Source organism: Dermacentor silvarum, chromosome 6, assembly GCF_013339745.2.
Source record: "Dermacentor silvarum isolate Dsil-2018 chromosome 6, BIME_Dsil_1.4, whole genome shotgun sequence".
Taxonomy (NCBI): domain Eukaryota; kingdom Metazoa; phylum Arthropoda; class Arachnida; order Ixodida; family Ixodidae; genus Dermacentor; species Dermacentor silvarum.
In genome coordinates, this window is record NC_051159.1 from 122940897 (window position 1) to 122963206 (window position 22310).

The window sequence follows — 22310 nt, forward strand, 5'->3', positions numbered from 1 at the left end:
AGAAAAGGCCTTATAGACTGCAGTGGAGAGTTGGACATTGTTGAGCTAGATGCAAGTACTGCTTTGCTACTGTAATGCAGGGCAGGTGAGAGTGCAGTTGGGGGTTTCGTCATTTTCGTCTGTTGTGCACTCTCTCTGTACAATAGTGCTCTTCGTCTCGGAGTGTATAAATGTTGCATTCAAAACAATTCTCATGCCTTGAGCACAGCAGTCTTATTGTGTCTTCTCCCATGAAGTCTTCTGCTGCAGTGCTTCTGAAGTGTAATGCACAACTACATTGCAGATTTATATTGTGAGTTTTATATTGCGGTCACATCCATGCTCCTGGAGAAATGCCCATTGCTAAGAGATGTCGTTGGTAGAGTTTACATTTTATGCTTTTATTTTCCATAGTGAAAAGGCTACTGTATATTCATTTTTGCTTCTATGCGATTTTGTATTCACGATGACTTAGTGATCGCGGTTTCTAAATTTGAAAACTGGAACTTTTGCCCAATTGAGCTGTGCCTTGTTTTCGGTCACAATAATTAGTGGTGTTGTTTTCAGAAGCTTGTTGCCTTATCAAATTCCCCGCAGTGTATAGGATCGTAATGAAATGTAGAGTCAAGTGAGCACTAAAAGAAATATTACGGACTTGTGATTCATGGACTCATGATTCTGTTATTTTGCTAATGCAGGAAGCAGGATTCCAGCACAGCCATCTCCTGCACTTATGGTCAAGATGCTCAGACAATGGAGTCCCTGTTCCTTGTGGTTAACCGTGAACAGTATTCTCGCTTTTATGAAAGCTAAAGGTGATTTCCTGCATAAATTAGAATTTTGCAGCTCAAATGTATACACTTTATTCTAATTTGAATCAACTAATATATGCTGTTTAATACTTTTATACTGTTTGATACAATAATTTCTTGTTGGAAAATATTAAACATGATGTTTAACATTTATTTATGCATTACTGGCTGATGCATGATGGCCTGTGTTTAAAAAATGTGAACTCACACATTTGAAGCTTCATTCATAACCAGAGTATGGCTGATTTAATAAACATTATTTGCTCATTTATGTACAAGCCCTAATCTTCCATTATCGCACCAAGTACAAATAATTAGAAATCGGCAATGTATCATCCGCATGTGGCCAGTAGAGTACCTTAATGAACAGTGGTTTGTTTTTATAAGGCCGCCATTGATACGGCGCTTCACACCTAAACAGTAATAAATCTGGCATATTTAGGCTGTCTTGCAGTAGACAAAAAAACAATTTCAAGCAACATATTTTATAACAGACCATGGATTGTCTTCGCATTACAAAATTTAAGGAAACCAGAATTGTAATTGGAAAATCTGCTACACAGCATTTTTAGCTCAGAGAACTCTATTTACATTTAAAAAAATCATTTAGGTGGGAAAAAATTTTCTTGCTCAAGGAATCTTGTTGAGGAGCGAAAATTCATCTTGATGCTCCTGGATCAAACCTTATTTAAAGCAAGTTCATGTGTGAAACATACGGTGTTTCAGTATATAAAAAATGTGCGCCAGTCAAGCTTTATATCGACTTTCCAAATCAGCTTTTCACAATGATTTGCCATGACATTGGTGTACAAAATAACAGGGTGTGTTTGTGTGCTTGCTCTGCATTTCATGTACTTCCCTAATTGACCTTTGCAATATATATATTTTTTTCAAAGCCACCAAAACTAGAATTTTTGTACCTGAAATTTAATATTGAAAATTTATTCCTTTAAGTGGCACCAAACAGGCTGTTTTAGGGTTACCATATATACAGGTTGTTTCAGTTAACTTAAGCTAAACAATAAATAAATGCAAATGCTACGTAGCTGGACAGAACCAAGGTAATGTTGTTCGCCGTCGCTTGGAGATACTCAGACTATTTTTTGTACTCGGCCTAGTTAGATAATTAGACCTAATTATTTATTCAACTTTTCAATTATTATAATTAGATGAAAAGTGTGAATGAGTAAATTGTAGAGCAACATGAGAAACTCCCAATACAGCTTTCTGTTGCTCAATACGTGGAACATAAAATGGTTTTTCCGAGCGTGAAAGAAGCCCGTGAATATACGCAAAATTTTCGTCCGACTGGCCGCTCGAGGCACTTTATGCGTATTCGCGGGCATCTTTCACGCTCGGAAAAACACTTTTGTGTTGCACGTATTGAGCAACAGAAAGCAGTATCGGGAGTTTCTCATGTTGCTCTATACAATCTTCTAATTGACACTTGTCATCTAATTATAATAGTTGAGAAGTTGAATAAATAATTAAGTCTAATTAGGCGGAGTACAAAAAATTGTCTGAGTATCCCCAAGCGACGGCAAACAATATTACTTTGGTTCTGTCCACCTGCGGAGCATTTGCATATTCTGAAAGTTTGTCCCAAGGTAACTGAAACACCCTGTATATAGGACAGATTTGATGAGTTATATTAAAAAACATTTTTGTAGGAAATGTAAATTTTCATGTACTTACAAATGTATTTGGTGATTGCACATTTTAGGTTGTTACGTATGTATTATGTAGTTATGTATTCTAGCATGGAATAAATATATTTATTTTCCTTGAAAATGCACTATCGTATATGTGTTGCTGGTTCGTATTACATTTTATATGGATATGTAAAGCGTAATCACCATTGATGTAGATATACACGCTCAGAAGTTATAGTTTGCTAGGTTGCATTTGTGCAGTGAAGACAGGTTTTACCCTGAATTACTAATATTTATTGTCATGCACACGTATAAATGTTGTGTATGCCTATCGAAACTTCAAGCTTGGCTATTGGACGCCGTGCTTGGTAGCTGAACTTGAACCTTCTGGCACACACGAGTTATGCCTGGATCGCTCTATATAGTCATAATTCAAGGTATGTACAGCTGAGCCTGCCTTCCCTATACTGTAGAAATAAAGGGTGTACACCCTTTCAACACCTATGAAAATGGGTGTTAATGAGGACTAACACCCTAACACCCTTCATAATTTTAGCTGGACACCCTTCCTCTAGGGTGCTATAATAGCACCCCAACTGTAGGGTGTAGGAAACAGCACCCTTAGGGTGTCCGTCTGGCGACAAACTGATTTACACCCTTAAGGGTGTTAAAATGTTTAGTGTGTACTTGCAGCGGCCGCAAATACTCCCTGGGTCAGCGGAATTATTCCGCCGGCAAGTTGGTTCACGACTATGAAACAGGTACAAGTTTTTGTGCAGCGAGTCAAGTTTCAGAGATGTGAATCAAATAGCCCGCGAAAGCAATCTTCTGGACCAAATTTACAGTTTACGGCAAGTTTGAAGTCTGCGCTCCGTCCTGTCGCCTTTCTTTTCGTCGTCGTCCACGTGTGTTTCGCAGCACGCCATTAAGCTTTTATGCTCAATGAACCAGCAGGGCGACATGTTATATATTTTCGATGCAAATGGAAAGTAGCCGATAGGGCACTGCGTGAAAGACTCCACGTCGAATCACAGTGGACTGCACATGCGGCATATATCATGCAACAAGTCTGGCCAATTTTATCCTGTCTGTATCGGAAATTACTTGGTTTGCTGTACCGCAAGCGTTGTGAAAAGTCTATTGTTGCCCACCGAGAAGTCAACCTCGGGTCTGCGGTTGTGTGTCGTCGTGGCGTCGTTGACGTGCCATGAGAGTTTTGTCATCGTCGTTCCACAACCGCCTTCATTGCTGTTGAGTCAGCTCACGGTTGTATAAAGGCTCTCAGGGCCCCACGTATTCTTAAACAAGTAGTTCTTCCATAAAGAAAATACATCTTTTGCTCAGACTTTCCAGCACTTTAGCTTGCTTCGAATTTAGGCACCCTATCTTACTTTGTTCGTCATATGCGCTCAGTGTAAAGTGGGTGCTAATATTAGGGTAAATACAGAACGTATGCAAGCGGCGTTGCAGGGTTATTCCCAGTTTTGTTCTTAAAATAGTTTCACGGCTAGACATTTATATTAAACTTTGTACTAAATGAACAGTAGAATATTACGACTTCAATGAGCTGCTACTGTCGAGAGCAAACAAGTCGCCCTGCTGGTCGTTATTTTCGAAGCTGTGGATTTGTCGCAACTGCAAGGTTAAGTGCACACGCCCCTTTTACTTGGCGACAAATATAGCGCAATGCAATGCTTTTATATCGCAGAGAATTGGCGCGTGCAATCAGAAGCGTTATTTCTCACACCGTCTTATCGAACAATTGCTTATTTATTTATTTATTTATTTATTTATTTATTTATTTATTTATTTATTTATTTATTTATTTATTTATTTATTTATTTATTTATTTTTGCCGTCCTCGTTGCTGTTTCCAGTCTCCTTCCTTTCTTGCTGTAACGATGGAAAGGAGCAGAAGATGCCTTGGTGATCTTTTTTTTTTCTTTTTTTTTTTTGAAATGGAGCTATCGCGCTGGAATGAAGGTATTCCTGTCAAAGGAATGACTGCACGAATGGGACAAAGCGCTTGGACAATTGTCAGATAGAGTCGAACAATATCAAAGCGGAGCGGGGTGCTTCAAGACCGCCCCAAGTAGACTTCGTCTGGGCAAAAAGCTTCAAAAGTCCGCTGATATTGATTGGGGGGTCCACCACACACTTGGATCTCTTGCTTGCTTGACATGCTTATTTTTCACATTGTATACGAACATCTCTTGATATTGGTCATACGGATGAAAGGGGTATGGGGGTGGGGTGTGAGCATCAGGGGTTTCCAGATGCGTTGGCGAATCAGCAACGATTCGGAAGTGTTACTTTTGCAGCATACTGTTTCAACAAGGATGCAACCTTTATTGACCCTATTGCTTCAAGTTCCTATGAAAGCCGCTAGATGTGGTCCACACGATGCTGCAGTCTCGATACCGTACAACAGAATTTACGCCAACCCTCATCAACTGCTTCTTCCCTTCGCAGTACTTGGAGAGGAGGTTCAACTCGATCGCAGTTCGGCTGCTCGGTTCGCTGTCGTTCATCGTGAACACGGTGAGTGGCGAAATTGAATCATCTCCGAACATTTGGTGTTCACCCCCAAAGTTCGAACAAAACGTTGAGTGCCGCGCAGTTGTGTGCAACGCGTTGTCGTCGTCTTCGTTTGCGTGTAGTGGAAACTTGAAATTAGGAAAATGTGAAGTTTGTGTGGCAATTATATGGAAATTGCGAAATTTTAGAAACATGCATAGTGTGCCACCAATATGCTTTGTAAAAGAGCGAAAAAAAACTTGAAAATGTTTGTGCAAGTAGAAAGATTATTATTACAAGCACAAGCTTTGTACGGTTTCAGATATAAAGGGACACTAAAGAGAAAAAAAAATATTTTGCGCTGTATTAGTAAATTACCCGTCTACAATTTAAAAAATCACTCTTAGCGTACGAAGGGGCTTTGCAAGTCAAAAAAAGACGCTAGCACAAAAGATGGGTGGCGACGCCACATTGAAGTTTCCACACCAGCTTGCTGTGAAGTCATAACTTTTGACGACGTCTGCTCGGGCGTTGGTCATTCTTTAGCGCTAAGGATGGGCCACATTGTATCAGAGTCATTCAATGTCATCATCATTATCATCAGCCTATATTCATGTCCACTGCAGGACGAAAGCCTCCCCCTGCGATCTCCAATTATCCCTGTTTTACGCTAGCTGATTCTAACTTTCGCCTGCAAATTTCCTAACTTCATCACACCACCTAGTTTTCTGCCGTCCTCGACTGCTCTTCCCTTCTCTTGGTATTCATTCTGTAACGCTAATGGTCCATCGGTTATCCATCCTACGCATTACATGGCCTGCCCCGCTCCATTTCTTCGGCTTAATGTCAACTAGAATATCGGCTATCCCCGTTTGCTCTCTGATCCACACCGCTCTCTTCCTCTCTCTTAACGTTAGGCCTAACATTTTTCGTTCCATCGCTCTTTGTGCGGTCCTTAACTTGTTCTCGAGCTTCTTTGTTGAACTCCAAGTTTCTGCCCCATATGTTATCACCAGTAGAATGCAATACTTGTACACTTTTCTTTTCAACGACAGCGGTAAGCTCCCAATCAATGTTTATATTTTTTAAAACTCTTATTGCATTCTAGAGGAGTGAAAGATTGAAGTTAGCTAGTTTCAAGCACCTTTACTGAGTCTGATCGACAACGGCCCTAATACAGAATGATAGTTTGAAATTTGTGACGTCACGCTGACGTACCGGCGCTCTGTGGTTGCGCCGCGATATTCAAGAAAACGGAACTTTGACTTCCATTCTCGTTTAATAATTATCCTATTAGAGCTCAATTAACGAAAGTAAAGTTTTGAAAAGATACTTTATCAGTCAAAAGTGATTTAGTGTTTATATACACTATTCCTTTAAGTAAGTCTACGAGCTGATGTGGGCATTGCTTTGCAAAATCAAATATTTAATTAGGTGGGCTATTCAAAACGGTGGTGCACTCAGCGATGGGTGCGTATGCGGAGCTGAGATCACGTGAGCAACGCACGTCGCGAGAACGAATAGCGTACAAAGAAACGACTCGTGCGTCATGGTAGCATCATCCCCTTTGGCGGTAAATTGTGACCACATCGCTTGATTCTCACCAATAATTCTGCGAAGTCGCAAGAGTCTGCGTAAAGGGGTTAATTATTGCTGCTGTTCACACTTAAAGGTGCTCAGGAAATCGTAGACACTGAAGTATGAGTATTTTGTTTGTTTTATTGTTTTTAGGAAGCTCGCAATGAGGAAGAAAGACTTACAAAATGCAAAAAAAGATTTCAAATATACATTTGCATTGTATTCTTACTATGCACAAAACTTCCTCTTAAGCGGGTTGCTTGGCGTTTCTTTTTTTTTTTTTTATTTAATTTTCTTGTTGATGTTGAACAGCACCTGCACAATTACCTTACGTGCAAACTATTTTTTACACGATATCGTGACGTTCATCAGACGTAACGTTTAGCTTTAGAAATAAATTCTGTATTCGGAGGAGTAGAGAGCTAGTGAGTGGCCTATCAGAGATATATATGGTTCTTACGGACGTTCCCAGCCTCCTCTATTTTATTTCGTGCCTTTGCTTTTGCTCTCCGCTGTTCTTTCTGTCTTTCCTTTCCCCTTACCTTCCCCCAGCGCAGGGTAGCAAACCGGAATCTCTTCCGGTTAACCTCCCTGCCTTTCCCACCCCGTTTATCTATCTCTCTCTCTCTCAAGTTGGTGCTTCAGATTTTTCACATTCCCTTTTCCTTTGTGGAACCCGTAAGGCGGAAGCAAATCATTCATGCTTTCAAGGATCATCTACGCTACCACCGCGGTAATTACGTTTTAAGTTATTAAACCGGAAGTCGGACTTTTTACGGAAGCGGTTAGATGCCGCCATCTTGGGTTGTTAACGCTGCTGCTTTCTGTCTTTAACAACGAAGTGTACGTAACAACAGTCGATTCGCAAGCATGAAAATACTTGTGTAAACGCGTTCAGCGTTTTATGACCATGTTACGTGACTTCACTTCTCATAAAACTTAGAAATTGTTTGTCTAACAGCCCAAGATGGTGGCGCCCATGAAACAAATATAAAATCGTCATGTTCAAATGCTGGAAATGCTAGAGGACGCTCTAGCTTGATATACTCATTGTAAACTTCTCTCGGCTTCCAAAGCAAGCAACTGTTGCCTTCTATTCGAGTGTACAGCGCCATGGTGAATTTTGTATTTGCAGAAATAACTTTGAGTTTCTGCTGTCCACAGACGTCACGGACTTCAAGTACACCTTTGTGTGCCTTCAGGGAGCACCAAAACTTCTCTGCTGTCGTTTTTATTTTTTATTTTTCGCGCACATTCCTATTGGATGTTAACTCTTGCGGTGGAAGTATAGTGCCTAATAACGTGAGCGTTTGTTTCTGACATAGTCGATGACTTTGTTAGAATATTTGAACCGGTGGGCGATCTCATAAGGTGTCTGCGGGCACAACTTTGCGAAAATCCACGGCTAAATAAACGCTATTTTGCCAACGTCGATCATATGCCAAATATGCCATTCCGCCTCGTTTTCCAGATGTTGTACATGGGAGTAGTGCTCTACGGACCGTCGCTGGCATTAGAGTCAGGTAAGCTTTCTCCTTTACCGCTGCTCTCCCAGCATGTTGTGGAACACGTTACGGGTGCGCGGATGCTTCTTTTTTTTTTTTTGGGGGGGGGGGGGGGGGATGCACGAAGCATTAGTATGCAGACTGCCCAGTATTCAAAAGAGCAATCACGAATAATCTAAAAAAAAAGTAGTTTCCTTTGTTCAAGGCCGAGGAATACAACACCAAGTTTACCTTCAGTTTTGAAGGCTATACGATCGAACTAGTGATGCTGATGACATTTAGCTCTTCACTAGGAGTTTTGCTGCTGCCACGAAGCCAAAGTGATAGTGAGGAGTGTCCACGGGAGCACAGATTTGGGACCGATACTGCATAACGCGTGTACATTTTTAGTGACGCCGGTGATGTATGCAAAATGTCCGGTGTTAAGAAGTTTCACGTAAAACGAGAGCATGCAGCACTACCGAAATCCTTTCACGATGCACCCCTTGTCCGTTTTCTTTTTGTTCTTGTTCTTTCTTCAAGTGACCGGCTTTCCTGTGTGGTCATCAATCGTGGTCATTGGTTTGATCTGCACGCTGTATACTGCCCTGGTGAGAACATCCAATTGACTTTGCATATCGCAAGCGCTCAGAAAAATCACTGCCGCGATAGCATATACGGGGTGATCGTTTTATAGGTTTTCCGGAATTTTTAAAGATCGCGCCTGCGGCAGATAGCATAATCATTGTCCTAGAGCTAGATTATTCGAAAAGGCGGACACTACTTCGAGAAATTGAAACCCATATTCAATTAATGAAAAAAAATCACTAATTACAATTCTCATTAATCACATGACGACACATTTTTGCAATTTACGAATTCTAGCCGGTGAGCTTGCAGGACGTATCCACTTGAAATGAATCTCCAGGATGATTCCAGCATCGAGATGTTATTTCCCAAAGCGTGGGACGAAATACATGGGCATTCCAGTTACTTTTGTGTTTCAATGCATAAAACAGCATTTTGTTAAAAAAAGGAAGTAGAACAGTGCATTTTTTTGCGGCGAGTTTGATGGCGTATATCTCCGAACTGCTGCCATTCTGGAAGTTAATTTTAAGTGGATACGCCTTGCAAAACTCACTGGCTACAATTAGAAAGTTGCGGTGCGTGCCGTGAAGAAATTAATTAAGAAGACAATTAGCAATTTTTATTAATTAGTTGATAATGTGTTTCGATTTCTCGGTCAAGTAATTTCTGCCTCGCTGAATAACCCAGCTCAAGGTCTAGCATTATGTTATCTGCAACAGGTGGTCGATGTTCAAAAATTCCAGAAAACATAAAAATGATCATCCCGTATACATACACCGCTTCGAACGCCAGTTAATTATAGCTGCCGGAAATATATGTCTAACATGTTTCATATCTCTTCAGTGTTGCATGCACCCATAGTGAAGTTTACTTGGGCGGGAGGGACCGTTGGCATGGCGTTCATGCCAGAGAGAAAGAGAACGATAAACGAAAGGCAGGGAGATTGACCAGCTATAGGACTGGTTCGAAGGGGTGTATAAATATAGTCGGCAGGTACCGGCACGTAAGTAGATGTTGCCGTGAGTGTTGAGGCTTGATTCTATCATGTTTTGCGTAGAGTATGCCCGCGCAAGCGATTCACCAAGTACGAGTACATTTAGGCCAGTAGGCTGCGCGGCGAAGAGAGTGCCTACGTTCGCAAATAAATTTTTACACCCCTTTGAAGGCAACCTTGACAGACTAGTCTGAAAGGGTTTAATCCCAGACATTAGAAATAAATGGCGTCCATTGGTAAAGTGCTCTACTAACTCAGTGGAACCTATGTTCTCTGACCTGAATGTCTTATTATGCAATGTTAGAACGCAACCGAGGGCGGAAAAAAATGTGCAGGACAGGAAAGAGCGTCACTTGCAACTTTGCAAGTGGCGCTCTTTCCTGTCCTGAACATTTTTTTCCGCCCTCGGTTGCTTGCAAGTGACGCTTGCAAGTACACCTTTGTATCCCAGACCAGGAACTGGCGCCGTATACAGACAAACACATATCCACACTTCCAAATACACAGTAAGATATACCCTGCACTCTATGAAGATACATGTCATTGGTGCGAGAGCGGCCATCTCTTGCCCACGTAACGTGGACGTGTAAACTACGGCCTCCAAATTCCAATTCGCGCCTTACGGCGCAAGTGCCAAGTAACAGAGAGTGGGAGGTTTGGCTTGCTATAGTGAATGTCTAGAGAGCCAGAGAGCTCTTCTCGATCAAGCCCAGCGAACCGCAGACACTAGTGGAGCCCTGGACTGAGGGTTCCACCCAACTCCTAATATCACTAAGCGAAATAAAGTTTATACTAATACTACTACTTCCTGCCTGAACCTTTTCGGCCCTCGGTTGCGTTCTAACATTGCGTAATAACCAACCAATATTACGATGGGGTGCGTTTATTTAAAAGATGAATTGATGAAAAGGGGCCGCGCCGACACCGAGCCGCTGCCAAGTTAAGCGCACTTCGTTTTTCTCTTCTTCCGTACTTGCCGTAGCTTTAGCGTAACTATATAGTATATATAATATAATACATATTACGATAACCAATATAATAACCAATATGAACCAACTAGTCCAGCAGAAAGTGTCGATCCGAATGTCATGCCGTATTATCGTCATCTTTGCTTATCCTACATTATATATTGTGCTTTGCTTATCTACACGATCTGGGCTGCTGACAGGAAGTAATATGCACTTCGGATCATTCATAATCAGATCTGTGTGTTCTGAGAACGTTACCCGTGCTGTGCCTATAGGGTGGCATGAAGGCCGTGGTGTGGACGGACGCCTTCCAGATGACCGTCATGTTGGTAGGCATGCTCAGCGTCGTCGTGTGGGTGAGTGTTGTATGTTGATTTTTACGCTGATGTTATAGTATGTTGATTGAGAACATGTGCAGATAGCGCCGTGACTGCGTTGGTATTAGAGGTGGGTGAATGCCAGCGTTTATGAATATGAATATAATACGAGTAGTATCAAATATCGAATCGAATAGTCAAACGCAGACACATATATTTACATGTTATCTTGCATGTTATCATGTTATCTTACATGTTATCTTACATGTTATCTTATATTTACATATATTATCTTGGTAAAAGTAGGTACCACGCTTCTACTGACTCGTGAAAAAGACAGACAGACAAAAAAAAGACAGACAAAAAAAAATTATCTCGGCGCACGGATATGTCGGTGCACGTCAAGGCGCATCAGATATTATCGATGGAAGTCAGGTGTTCGGTGCTGTAAATGGCTACTTCAAAGCCCGTGTGGTGCTACCGGACTTATTGTTTCGATTACTCAAATTTTGGCGGCACAGTGGTGCTTGAGAACGCCAAGCAAACAGAGTATGATAACCTAATTTTGTTTTAACTACATCCTTCGAAGGTTAAGTGCTCGCAAGCGGTGATGCGTCTGATGTCACATTCATTGTATGGAAAGACTTGTAGTTGTTGATGATTACTTTCTTGGCCATCATATCGGTTAACATTTCCATCCAGGCTCCACCATTTCTTATAACAGGCGATTTTTGTATGGGTTTTTTATTTTGTAATTTCAGACAATTGTATGTTGTGTTGTGAGTGCATAACCCTTAACACGAACTACTAATCCCACCGGCAACTGCAGGGTGCCATGAAAGTTGGTGGTTTCGGCGTGGTCTGGGAAACGGCCGTCAGCGGGGGTCGTGTGCAGTTCTTCAAGTGAGTTTAGGCACAGTTCTGCACTCCGTAGTCACAGCCATCTTGACCGGGCGGCCGATTCGGCACCATCGGCTTTATTTTCATTGATAAATTAATACATGTGTCTTTAGTAAATTGAGCATATGCACTCTGTCTGCATTTCATAATCAAGAATATTTCATCGACATGCCAGAAGTTATATGCAAAACAAGGTCACTCTTGTCTTTTAATCTAAGTATCAATGCTACAGTGAAGCGTAGGGCGAAATACTGTGTACCTTTCTTCGAACGTTTATGTGCCCTCGTAAAATTGCTATTTTATTATTTCGTCACATCACGTCACCTCTATGTTATTCGGTGCCTGCCTTGCTGGACGCATTTACCATGTATGCTAAATAAATAAAAAAATTAAAAATAAAATAAGACTGCTTGTAACTCCTCCTCAAGTATAGGCGCAAACATCAAATTATTCTCACTAACGCTATCGATGCCGCTTTTGTCGCTGCAGTGTAATGCTTATAGCCGCTGGCATTGCCTTCTTTCTTTATTTGTAGCACATCTCGGCGGTGTCGTCATAATCACCATCTTCTTCGTTACTCCATGTCTTAGTGATTACCAACTCCATCTTCGTTTTCGGAACTCTTCTTTCTATATGTACCTGAGGTGCGCCGTGTGATTTGCAACCATGTAGGGTCTTGCTCTCGCAAACAATATGTTAGCATTGACAAACGCACATTCTGCACCGGTCTGGGAATCTGGATTTCCTGGATTCGATTCTCGGCGAAATGAGCGGTGTAGAATTCGCTCGGCTTTGCTTACCGGCTGCGAAATATGCTTGGCTAGGCTTCGTGACAACGGCCACGTACGTAAGAGATAATCCACGAGACTCTTTGGGACTTTGTAAGAGTATGGCTGGCACATACCTTATATGTACCACAGCAGCACAGCACCCTTGCCGTTTAATATTTGGAGCTTATGGGGACATTGAAGGGAGACGTTAAACCCGTCCATATTGACGTGTTTCTTTTTAAGCCGTCTATGTGATTTTGTTCGGCGTCGGCTGAAAGGGGTGTGTTATTAGCGTAGACAACGTACGCCGAAGTTACTTTCATCAATTTCGTGCCAAAACATCTGCTTCGATGAAGTCGGCGTGGTTGGAACTGCCGCTTGGTGTGTCGTGATTTGCCACATGAGATATTTTCGGGGGCTCGGAAGCGAGACAGCCATTGTCACTCTCTTGTGGCGCCAGAACTGCTACGAGTTCATCCGCCAGAACGTGAAGCGACAGCTTCGTTCAGGCGCTTAGAGTTTGCAAAACTTTTGACAGAAACAGAAAATCTACTTTAGTTAACCAAGCTGTTTCCCGCGTGCTACGGTGTGAGAAAGTGCCAGATGTCTTAAATGCTGTGACTGATGCTTTTTGCGCTTCCCATTGATACGCACGAAAGCGGCAGGTTTGTTTCGAATGGCTCGTTTAGAAAAAGACGCGTTGTTCAAAAGATGACTATATATTGAAGCTGTGCCGAACCGAAATGTCGATGGTAATGCGATCAGCATTGCAGCAATGTAGCAGTGCCTCTCTTTTCAATGCTTCAATTTTTTTGCTTGCTTTCTCATCCGCCCCGGTAGTTCATTGGCTATAGCGTTGCGCTGTTGTACACCAGGTCGAGGGTTCGATTGCCAGCCGCGGCGGCCACTTACCGACGATGGCGGAAATCAAACACGCTCGTGTGCAGTACTTTGGGTGCACGTTAAAGAACTCCATGGGGTCAAAATTAATCCCGAGTCTCCCACCACGGCGTCAGATCGTGGTTTTGGAATCTGAGAACTCCAGAAATAAATTTTTGCTTGCTTTCTCCTTCCCCAGTGCCGAATATCAGGTTGAAGTATAGCTCAGCGAGTGAGTGAATAAACTTTATTGAATTATTGGTTATTAATCTGGCCTCGTATGAAGCTTATCGGCACAGGCGAACCTCTCAGATTTTCTTGTATTTATCTTTCTCTCGCCGTCTCTCTCAATAAAAACTGTAGCTGCTTCTCGCGCGATTGCTCTGCCAAAATGTAACGCAGCGAAAAGTAAGGAATACACCTCCCATGCGCCTTTCAGCACGCAGTTGGACGTCCACCATTCGGGCTCGCTGTGGACCGTCCTGTTCGGCACCACGTTCGTCTGGCTCGCCTCGTACGGCACCAGCCAGACGCAGGTACAACGCTTCTGCAGCGTCTCCAGCATCAAGAAAGCCAAGATGTGAGTGCGTGTACCGCGGAGTGACGCTTCAAACTACAGGACCCCGTGCCGGGGTTTGTCGACTCGCATTGTAGATGCGCGGCGGCGCTCGGTGCCTTGTCGAGAGCGAGCGAAGTATGCTTGTTCACACGAAAGCAGTTCAGATGAGAGAGCGAGTCGTTTGTGTAGATATAACAAAATTTGCCACTTTCACCTTAGGGATCGATGAAGCACTGAAAGAGCTAAAGTTCATTGTACGGCGTTTTAACTACCCTTGAGGGCCACATATCGCGCGATGCAGCACGCGAGGCAACTGCATGCGGCGCAGCAGAGACAGCGCCCTGGCAGCTATACCAGGCGTCTCAAAACGCTGGCATGACGAGTAGCGCCGCCAGGGCCGTTGCAGGCGTCGAACCTTGATGGTGCTCGAGATGAGACCAAAGGAAAAGCGTCGGCGCTTGCAGCTTCATGCCTATTGCAGACCAGTGTACGCACCAAGAAATAGATGTTTTCATTAAAGAAAAAAAATGTAATTCGAGAGAGATTTTCCTTTCCTGTTGTGAAACTTCTTCCACCTTGCAGTTTTCTCCAGTAATTTTTGTAGGAAATTATCGCTGGCAGCTTCTTTTGCTGTAGTAACTGCACCTCCCGTGCTTAACTTCGAGGGCTCTCCTCCTAGTGATGGACTAAACAGCACAGATAAGGAGTCCATTAAGAGACACTTAATGGTTGTCAGAGAATGCAAGGACTCTCATAAGTGGTGCCAAATTGAGGGACAAGTGGTGCAGTTACTTCTACACAAAGGAATTACCAGCGTTTCATTCAGTGGCGCACCGACGTGTGGGGGGGGGGGGGGGGGGTGTAACCCCCCCCCCCTCCCCTGCGGCCGAGTTAACCCACCCTTTTGTATAACCCCTTGTCCTTTCCTTGCGCCTTTGAGTACTGCAACTATGAAATGTAAGAGGCGTAATCGTCTGCGAGTACGCAAAAAGCGCATTTTTTGACAATTTCCCGTGAAGAAATTGAAATTAGGGCTGTGTAGATGGTATTGGCAAACTGTCAACGCCCCCCCCCCCCCCCCCCCTCGCAGAGATCCTGGGTGCTCTACTGCTTTCATTGTTTTGAGAGAGTGGCCTAAACCGGAGCCAGCAAGACAGTGATTGGTGTACAGTACCAGTAAACGGCAGGCATTGCCAAATCCTGACTGGGAGCTTACCACTGTCGTTGAAAAGAAAAGTGTACAATCATTGCATTCTACCGGTGCTAACATATGGGGCAGAAACTTGGAGGTTAACAAAGAAGCTCGAGAAGAAGTTAAGGACCGCACAAAGAGCGATGGAACGAAAAATCTTAGGAGTAACGTTAAGAGACAGGAAGAGAGCGGTGTGGATCAGAGAACAAACGGGGGTAGACGATATTCTAGTTGACATTAAGCGGAAGAAATGGAGCTGGGCAGGCCATGTAATGCGTAGGATGGATAACCGGTGGACCATTAGGGTTACAGAATGGATACCAAGAGAAGGGAAGCGCAGTCGAGGACGGCAGAAAGTCAGGTGGGATGATGAGGTTAGGAAATTCGCAGGCGCAAGTTGGAATACGCTAGCGCAAGACAGGGGTAATTGGAGATCGCAGGGAGAGGCCTTCGTCCTGCAGTGGACATAAAATATAGGCTGATGATGATGATGATGATGACCAGTAAAATACATTACAACATCCGTATACATGCAAAGGAAACTCACACCATACTACTAATAAAATTTCCATGTTACATATATACTCGCATACGTAAAGAAGCCTAGTACAGTAAGACACCATGGTCACGAACACTGTTATAATGGTATATAGATTTTCTGGCATCCTAGATAACACAAAAATGTCTGAAAAAGACTAAGTATGAGACAGGGCACTGTAAGTTTACTGCACACAGCTTAGACACTCATTTTGCCTTACAAATGACGCATTATTCGTGACTAATATTCGCTTATTGTTTGTCTTTTTCTTCTTTATGTTGCAGGGCTCTGTACATAAACATCCCGGGTGTCATGATAAACATCAGCCTAAGCTGCCTGGCGGGATTGGTGATATATGCACACTACGCGGACTGCGATCCTCTCAAGGCAGGCGAGATATCCAATCCTGACCAGGTGTGTATGCGTACAGGTTAACGGAATGAAGTAGCTGAAAAAAAAGAAAACAAAAAGGAAGAAGCTGTGAAACGTGGCGTCACAAAACTGAGGCGGCGCGAGCTGGCTCTGTCAGTTTTGGCGTAGCCAAGCTAGAGTACCCTAACCACGGTTTTCGAGATCGCGCGTGCAGGCTTTGTGCATGAGAAGGTCCTGCACTAACGAGTGAGTCAGACGAGCGAAGGAGCTTGCGGGTAATTAATGCGCGAACGATTATAAAGAAACCTGTCGTCCTGAGTATCTTTACTAACCTGTTATAAAGCTAACCTGGCGAGGCTGACAAGGCCGCCTTTGACAAAGATAGGCCTATACCTATATAGAAACGTAGGCCAGCATTTCAGAGGCACCTTATCCCTGTTTCTAACTTTTACACCAAAGTGTGCGACTCCATCTGTCGGTCCCTTTCTTAATTTTGGATTTTCCAGCGCGATGCTGTCACAGACCCCGTGAACGAGGTGCAGCTACGCCGGACCAAATTCCAAAGACAACTTATCAGCTTCCGAAAATAATCCCACGAAAGCAAGGACAATTAAGAATGGGCCCTCTGGTGCGCCAGCGAATGCCGGTTGCTGTCCAAAGACCGAGTCAGAGCCCAGAGTTGTCAAAACACAACAAAATATATTCTTCACACAAGGCAGTTACACACACACACACACACACACACACGTGTACACTTAGGCTAGACACAACACAATACAATTCAGATGGGTATTCACAAAACACAGGAAAATAATTAACGACAAGCACGTAAAGTACAAAATGAAAAGGAACACTAAGTGTCCTATCGTATTCACCCGTGTTGGTCTTCGAGTCAGACGATCTCGGCGTAGCTCGGGGCAAATCTCGAAGAAGGAACTTCTTCCGGAAATGCAGACGCTCGATGAACTCGTCGACTAGCTTGCCGGGGAATCCCCTTCTTCCGCCGACGCTCGGTCTTCACGTTACATCACTTCACCCGTGCAGTCTGAACTCAACTCCCCTGATGATTCTCGCACGGCGGTTATATAGCTTCCAAAGGGGTTCTCGAACTTTCCTATCGGAGTCGTGATCTCGTAGCATGGCCAAAGCCTGGGAATCTTCTCGTCTTTTCTCGTACCTTCGACCGCCGCCGTCGAAGCGTTGCCGGGGGGGGGGGGGGGGGATGACTCATCCCGTTGGCGCACGCTCATGCGGTAGCAATCTCCCTTGACTCGCCGGGTGAGAAGGTGTCTCGGCGCGCGCGTGTGCTCTCTCTCTCTCTCTCTCCGGTTAACGTCGCTTCGTCGATGCTCTTCTAGACGTCTAGGCGCCGTTATTCGCGTTGCTGTTTGAGGCATATGCGCTCTCCCCCTCTGTTGAAGTTGCCGCGGGGCCGGCGTGTTCTTTCGCTGGCTTGCGTGACACGCGGCGCGCGCTTGGATTACGCGCTCTTTTGTGACAGATGCATTATCGGCAAGTCCAACCCAGTTTTCTGTAACGACTATGTGGCCAGATAGCACAGTCTAAAAATGCGGGCCGATGTGCCACTGAGTATGAACTACTGGGTGTATGCCTGTAGGGCTACTGGTCTACTTGTGCGAATAATAGATTTATTGCGATTAGTATTCTTGGTCTGATCGGTAGAGCATGGGGTTGCTGGGCTGAGGGAACCAAATTCGAAACCTACCGTCAGACCAACTTGGTTCACTCGGTATGTTCCACAGGGTATGCGCCGCTCTTCAACGACAAAAAGGAAAATCCTTTAAAATGTATCCGGTGCTGGTTGAAATCGAACCACCGTTATATGTATACAAATATTCAGACCATCTTGCCTGAATGTACTGTATTCAGACACGCGTCACATGCGCAATTCGCGGCGGTTGCGCTAGATGGTGCCGCGTGTCCAGCAGGAAGCGTGGGAGAGGAGGCATACACGTCTCATACATGGCGCGTTCCGGCGTTGGCGATATAGGGTGTCGCTACATTTGCTTCAATGCTAATCGCGTTAACGTCAACATTCATCGAAAGATTCGCTCTGCCGGAACTGGTTCTGCAGAATTGAATACGAATCGAATAGTGCCAGAAACGAAACGAACCGAATCCAATACGAAGAGACTACTGACAGAAACGAATCGAATTCAATACCAAATATTTTGCGTGTTGTTTGCGAATTGCCGCGTGAATGGCCAATCGAGGCCCCATTGCGTGTATTCGGGGGCTTCTATCACGCTCGGAAAAAAAAACACTTTTATGTAGCACGTATTGAGCAAGAGAAAGTTGTATCGGGAGTTTTCCATGTTGCTGTACAATTTTCTCACTGACACTTTTCATCTAATTATAATATTTGAGAAGTTGGTTAATTAAGACAAATTGTTTAATTAGGCGGAATGCCAAAAATAGTCTGAGTATCTACAAGCGACAGCAAACAACATTACCTTGATTCTATGCAGCTACGTGTCACTTGCATACTTTTAAATCTTGGTGCGTGATAGTTGGGACGCCCTGTATATGTTGTTTTTGTAGACTGCTTTTCAGCCTGCTTGGAACTACGGTGCTAGTTATCTTGTTTTGCTTTATTATGTACCAGTGTAATCTATTATGTATAAGTTAGCTTTGTTATGTATCAGTGTATTTTACTTAATTGCTCTCACTTGTTTTATATTTTACATTGTTTTCACGCTGTCATTGCTCCTATTGAATGGCTGGCGCTTGGTCATACTGCAGTATTTGCAGCTTTTTCATCCTCTTCTTTTTTCACCGATGTATATATTTGGTGACATAAATACCAATTGATTGATTGATTGATTGATTGATTGATTGTAAATTAGAACCGACAAAAAATTGTACACTGCCATCCGTGATCTTCCGGACAATTCGGTGCGACATAAACTCAGATCCTCGCCTCCTTGACGACTTTTCGTGCAGCTCGTGCCCTACTTCGTAATGAAGACTATCGGTGGCGTGCCCGGTCTTCCTGGTCTGTTCGTGGCGTGCGTCTTCAGCAGCGCTCTCAGGTAAATAAACTACTAGATGGCCCATGCCTCGTAAAGCTTGTATGGCTATTATAAACGCCATAGTGGGTAGTTGTGGTTTAATTTCAACTACACGGCGTTGTTTAACTGGCGCCGAAATCTCACTGCACATGTATTTCTCCGTTCCACGTAACGCGACATGCAGCATGTTAGAGCGACTGACCGCAACAGGGCGTTCGCCATAGTGTTCTCTTCGCAGAGCATACTTTCAATTACGCGACTGATAATGAAGGTGATCTGGAGGACGAGTCCACGTGATCACTGCGTCAGCACGCGTCGTCTCCTATTCATTTACTTTTCTTACTTTTACTTTGGCAAATCAGTTCTGCAGAAAAATGTAAGGAGAATGAAGTTTCATGAAAAGGAAGAACTGCTATCCGCCTAATAGTAACCCGATCGAAGCTACAAAGGAAGCCTATAGGTGTTTACGTACGGATTCATGCATAAGTGATTTGCCATATTCCGGTTGTCGATCGATTCGCCCTCGCACTGCTATCTGCTAGCCTCCTGGTTAGCTCATACGGTATAGCGATCGTCCCGGAAAGGCGTTGATCCTGGGTTCAATCCCCGGACGAGGACGAATTTTTCTTCAACTGCGAATCTTTCTTAAAAATCCGAATTCGTATAACTTTCCTTTGTAGCTACGTGCTACTTTCAAGCGGGTGACAGTTTTTACCTTTCGACCTTTTTTTTTAACGCTGGCCCTAACACCTCTTCCCCCGCCCTCTTTCGCAGAAAAAAAAAATGGGAGCAGCTTCACACTATAGTAGTGCGAAGTCTGAGCAAACAGCGAACCTGGTGGCGTTTCCCTAGCTTTAACTTGTCCTTTCATTAGCTTTAACTTGGTTCTTTCTTAGCTTTAACTTGGCCTTTTCATTAGTTTTAACTTGGTTCTCTCTTAGCTTTAACTTGGCCTTTCTATTAGCTTGGCTTTTCTAGACTGTAGGTGGCGGTGCTGGGGAAACTCTGGATCGGTGCGAAGTCTTCGCAGTCGCTCTCGAGTGGCAGCGCGGCGCTTTTCGCGCCGCTTCTCCTCTTCTTCGGGCGTGACGATCTTCTTCGAACTACCCATGGGCTCGGCGCAAACTCACGAGGCAAAGTCTGCCTCCGCGCCTCGGCGACGCGGAGCTATATACTCTGGAGTGACGTCATTGCCTAGCTTCGCCTGCGCGCGGCTGTGGGGAGAAGCTAGGCAGAGCTACGGCTACGGCGGAGGATCGAGCGGCGCTGCTGGGGAGGTTAGACAAGGCATCGGTAGGTGGCGCTGTGGCGGGAGTGGTGGCGGGGTGAGGAGGTTACGCTCCGTTGCTAGGCGACGCCCGTGACGTCATCGCCAGGCGGAGGAGTTTTCTGCGTACACCGCCGGACTACTTCCAGCTTAAACAGCTTCGTTGTTAAAAAATAAATAAACAAGTAACGGGCAGCAATCAAGCTTGGCTTGTCGAGTACGCCTTGCTGAGTTCACCTTTTGGTGCACACAGACTGCTAAATTTCTACGCCATTTTCATGAACATTATTAAACATCCATTTTCCGTGACAGGCAGAATAGGCACTTCGGGTAATGAGACGGCACGGGAGTACATCCACACCTCAACTCAAGCCAACCTCAGGTTATATCGAGAGTGTTACCGCCGTTAGAGGGAGTGTTGCTTTTTATTTTTTTTTTCTTTCACTTTTTATACTGTTGTAGAGGGGCGGTATTAATTCTCAAGCATTCACTTTCTTGGAGTCATCACTCCCGCGAGATATTGCGTGACTCGGCAAACGGACGCGTTAAACCATACGGCGTACAGCGTTCTTAGCACCGGGCCAAGCTATCATCGCACAGGGCCAGGAAGGCTGTCGGCCGCATACTTTGACGCGTCCGGTGCCGATTGAGTCACGCGAAATCTCATGAAAGTGACCGTATATATGTTCGACTGTGATCACTTGAGAATACAGAACCAGGGCAGTCACCTGCCTTCATGGTAACTGTTGACGCGGAATACGGAGAGCGAGTTGGCACGAGCCACGATGAGGACGGGAATGACGTACGAGAAGCACCAAAGAACACGTGAGAGAGCAGAACCGCGCACAAGGGAGCAGCCGGCGCCGATCATGGGAAACTTGAAGATTGCAGTATAGCGATGCCTTTTCCCTTTGTCAATGCCTTTCGGCGCTTTTTGCGTTGGTGAGTGGCTGCTTGTGAAGCGCCGCCCGGGGCGGAGCATCGCTTGACCACTCATGAATGCGAAAAGCTCCGAAAGGCATTGGCGTCGGAAAAAGGCATCGCTGCAAAATACTGGCCCAGAACGGAATTCTGAATTCTCCCCATTGTAAAAGGAAATATTCGCCTCAACAACGCGGCATGTTTGGCGCTCACAATGATACGTTTTCGCGACTGATATATGATCCCGCGATCAGAACGCAGCACACATCAGTCATAGGCTAAGTCTATGTTGTCGTAATAGGACTGCATATTTTTTATATGCGAAGCGTCTTATGCTCGGGGCTGTGTCACTCCCTCCCTCCGCCGTGTGGCGTCCACAACCCTACTGCGCATGCGCATCCTCCTCCCCCTCCTCTACTCTCCTTGTCTGATCTCTCCTCTCGGCATTCCTCCTCTCCTCTCCGACGCTCCTATCCTCTCCGGATTTCGCAACGAATGGCAACACCTGCGGCTCCGCGCGCAATAATGCGAAGCAGCTTAGGTTAGAGGCGCGACGGTAGGCGCCTCAGTCACCAGCGCCGCGCACGTTCGGTGCGAACGCGGGCAAAACGCCGACGGCGTCGACAACAGTTCTGCGCGTTGCTGGTGCTGCTGCATGTCCAAGTTTATACAGCTGATGATGATGATGATGATGATGAAAATGTATTTATTGGAGGATGGCTCGAAGGCCTATTATGTGGAATAGGAAGGGGAGAGGGAAGGAGAAATTAGAGCCGTCCTAGAAGCTGCGTGTCCTTGGCGAAACCCAAGAGCGAGTCCAGGATGGCCCTGTCGGAATCCGCCAATCCAGTTGCCGGCCTAATCCACTCCTCGTAGGACGACACTTGCACCGCCCTCAGGTGGTGGTCCCGCTGCTTAGCGTAGCGCTGACACTCCCAAAACAAATGGGCTGCGGATGGTCGCGTGGCCACGCCGCAGTCAGGACACCTGT

At 44.7% G+C, this 22310-nt stretch overlaps 1 protein-coding gene across 2 annotated transcripts in view; it reads left to right on the plus strand.

Annotated features, from left to right (window-relative positions):
• LOC119456863 (sodium-coupled monocarboxylate transporter 2-like) overlaps positions 1-22310 on the plus strand; it is a 53521-nt gene that overhangs the window by 15821 nt on the left and 15390 nt on the right. The window contains exons 2-9 of one of the 2 annotated variants that reach the window (XM_049669442.1): positions 4916-4984; positions 8010-8061; positions 8566-8633; positions 10848-10928; positions 11719-11792; positions 13878-14018; positions 16012-16141; positions 19064-19152. In XM_049669442.1, the coding sequence (XP_049525399.1) occupies positions 4916-4984; positions 8010-8061; positions 8566-8633; positions 10848-10928; positions 11719-11792; positions 13878-14018; positions 16012-16141; positions 19064-19152 (704 nt within the window). The remainder of the gene's footprint in view (positions 1-4915; positions 4985-8009; positions 8062-8565; positions 8634-10847; positions 10929-11718; positions 11793-13877; positions 14019-16011; positions 16142-19063; positions 19153-22310) is intronic. The other variant, XM_049669441.1, reaches the window with a different exon arrangement.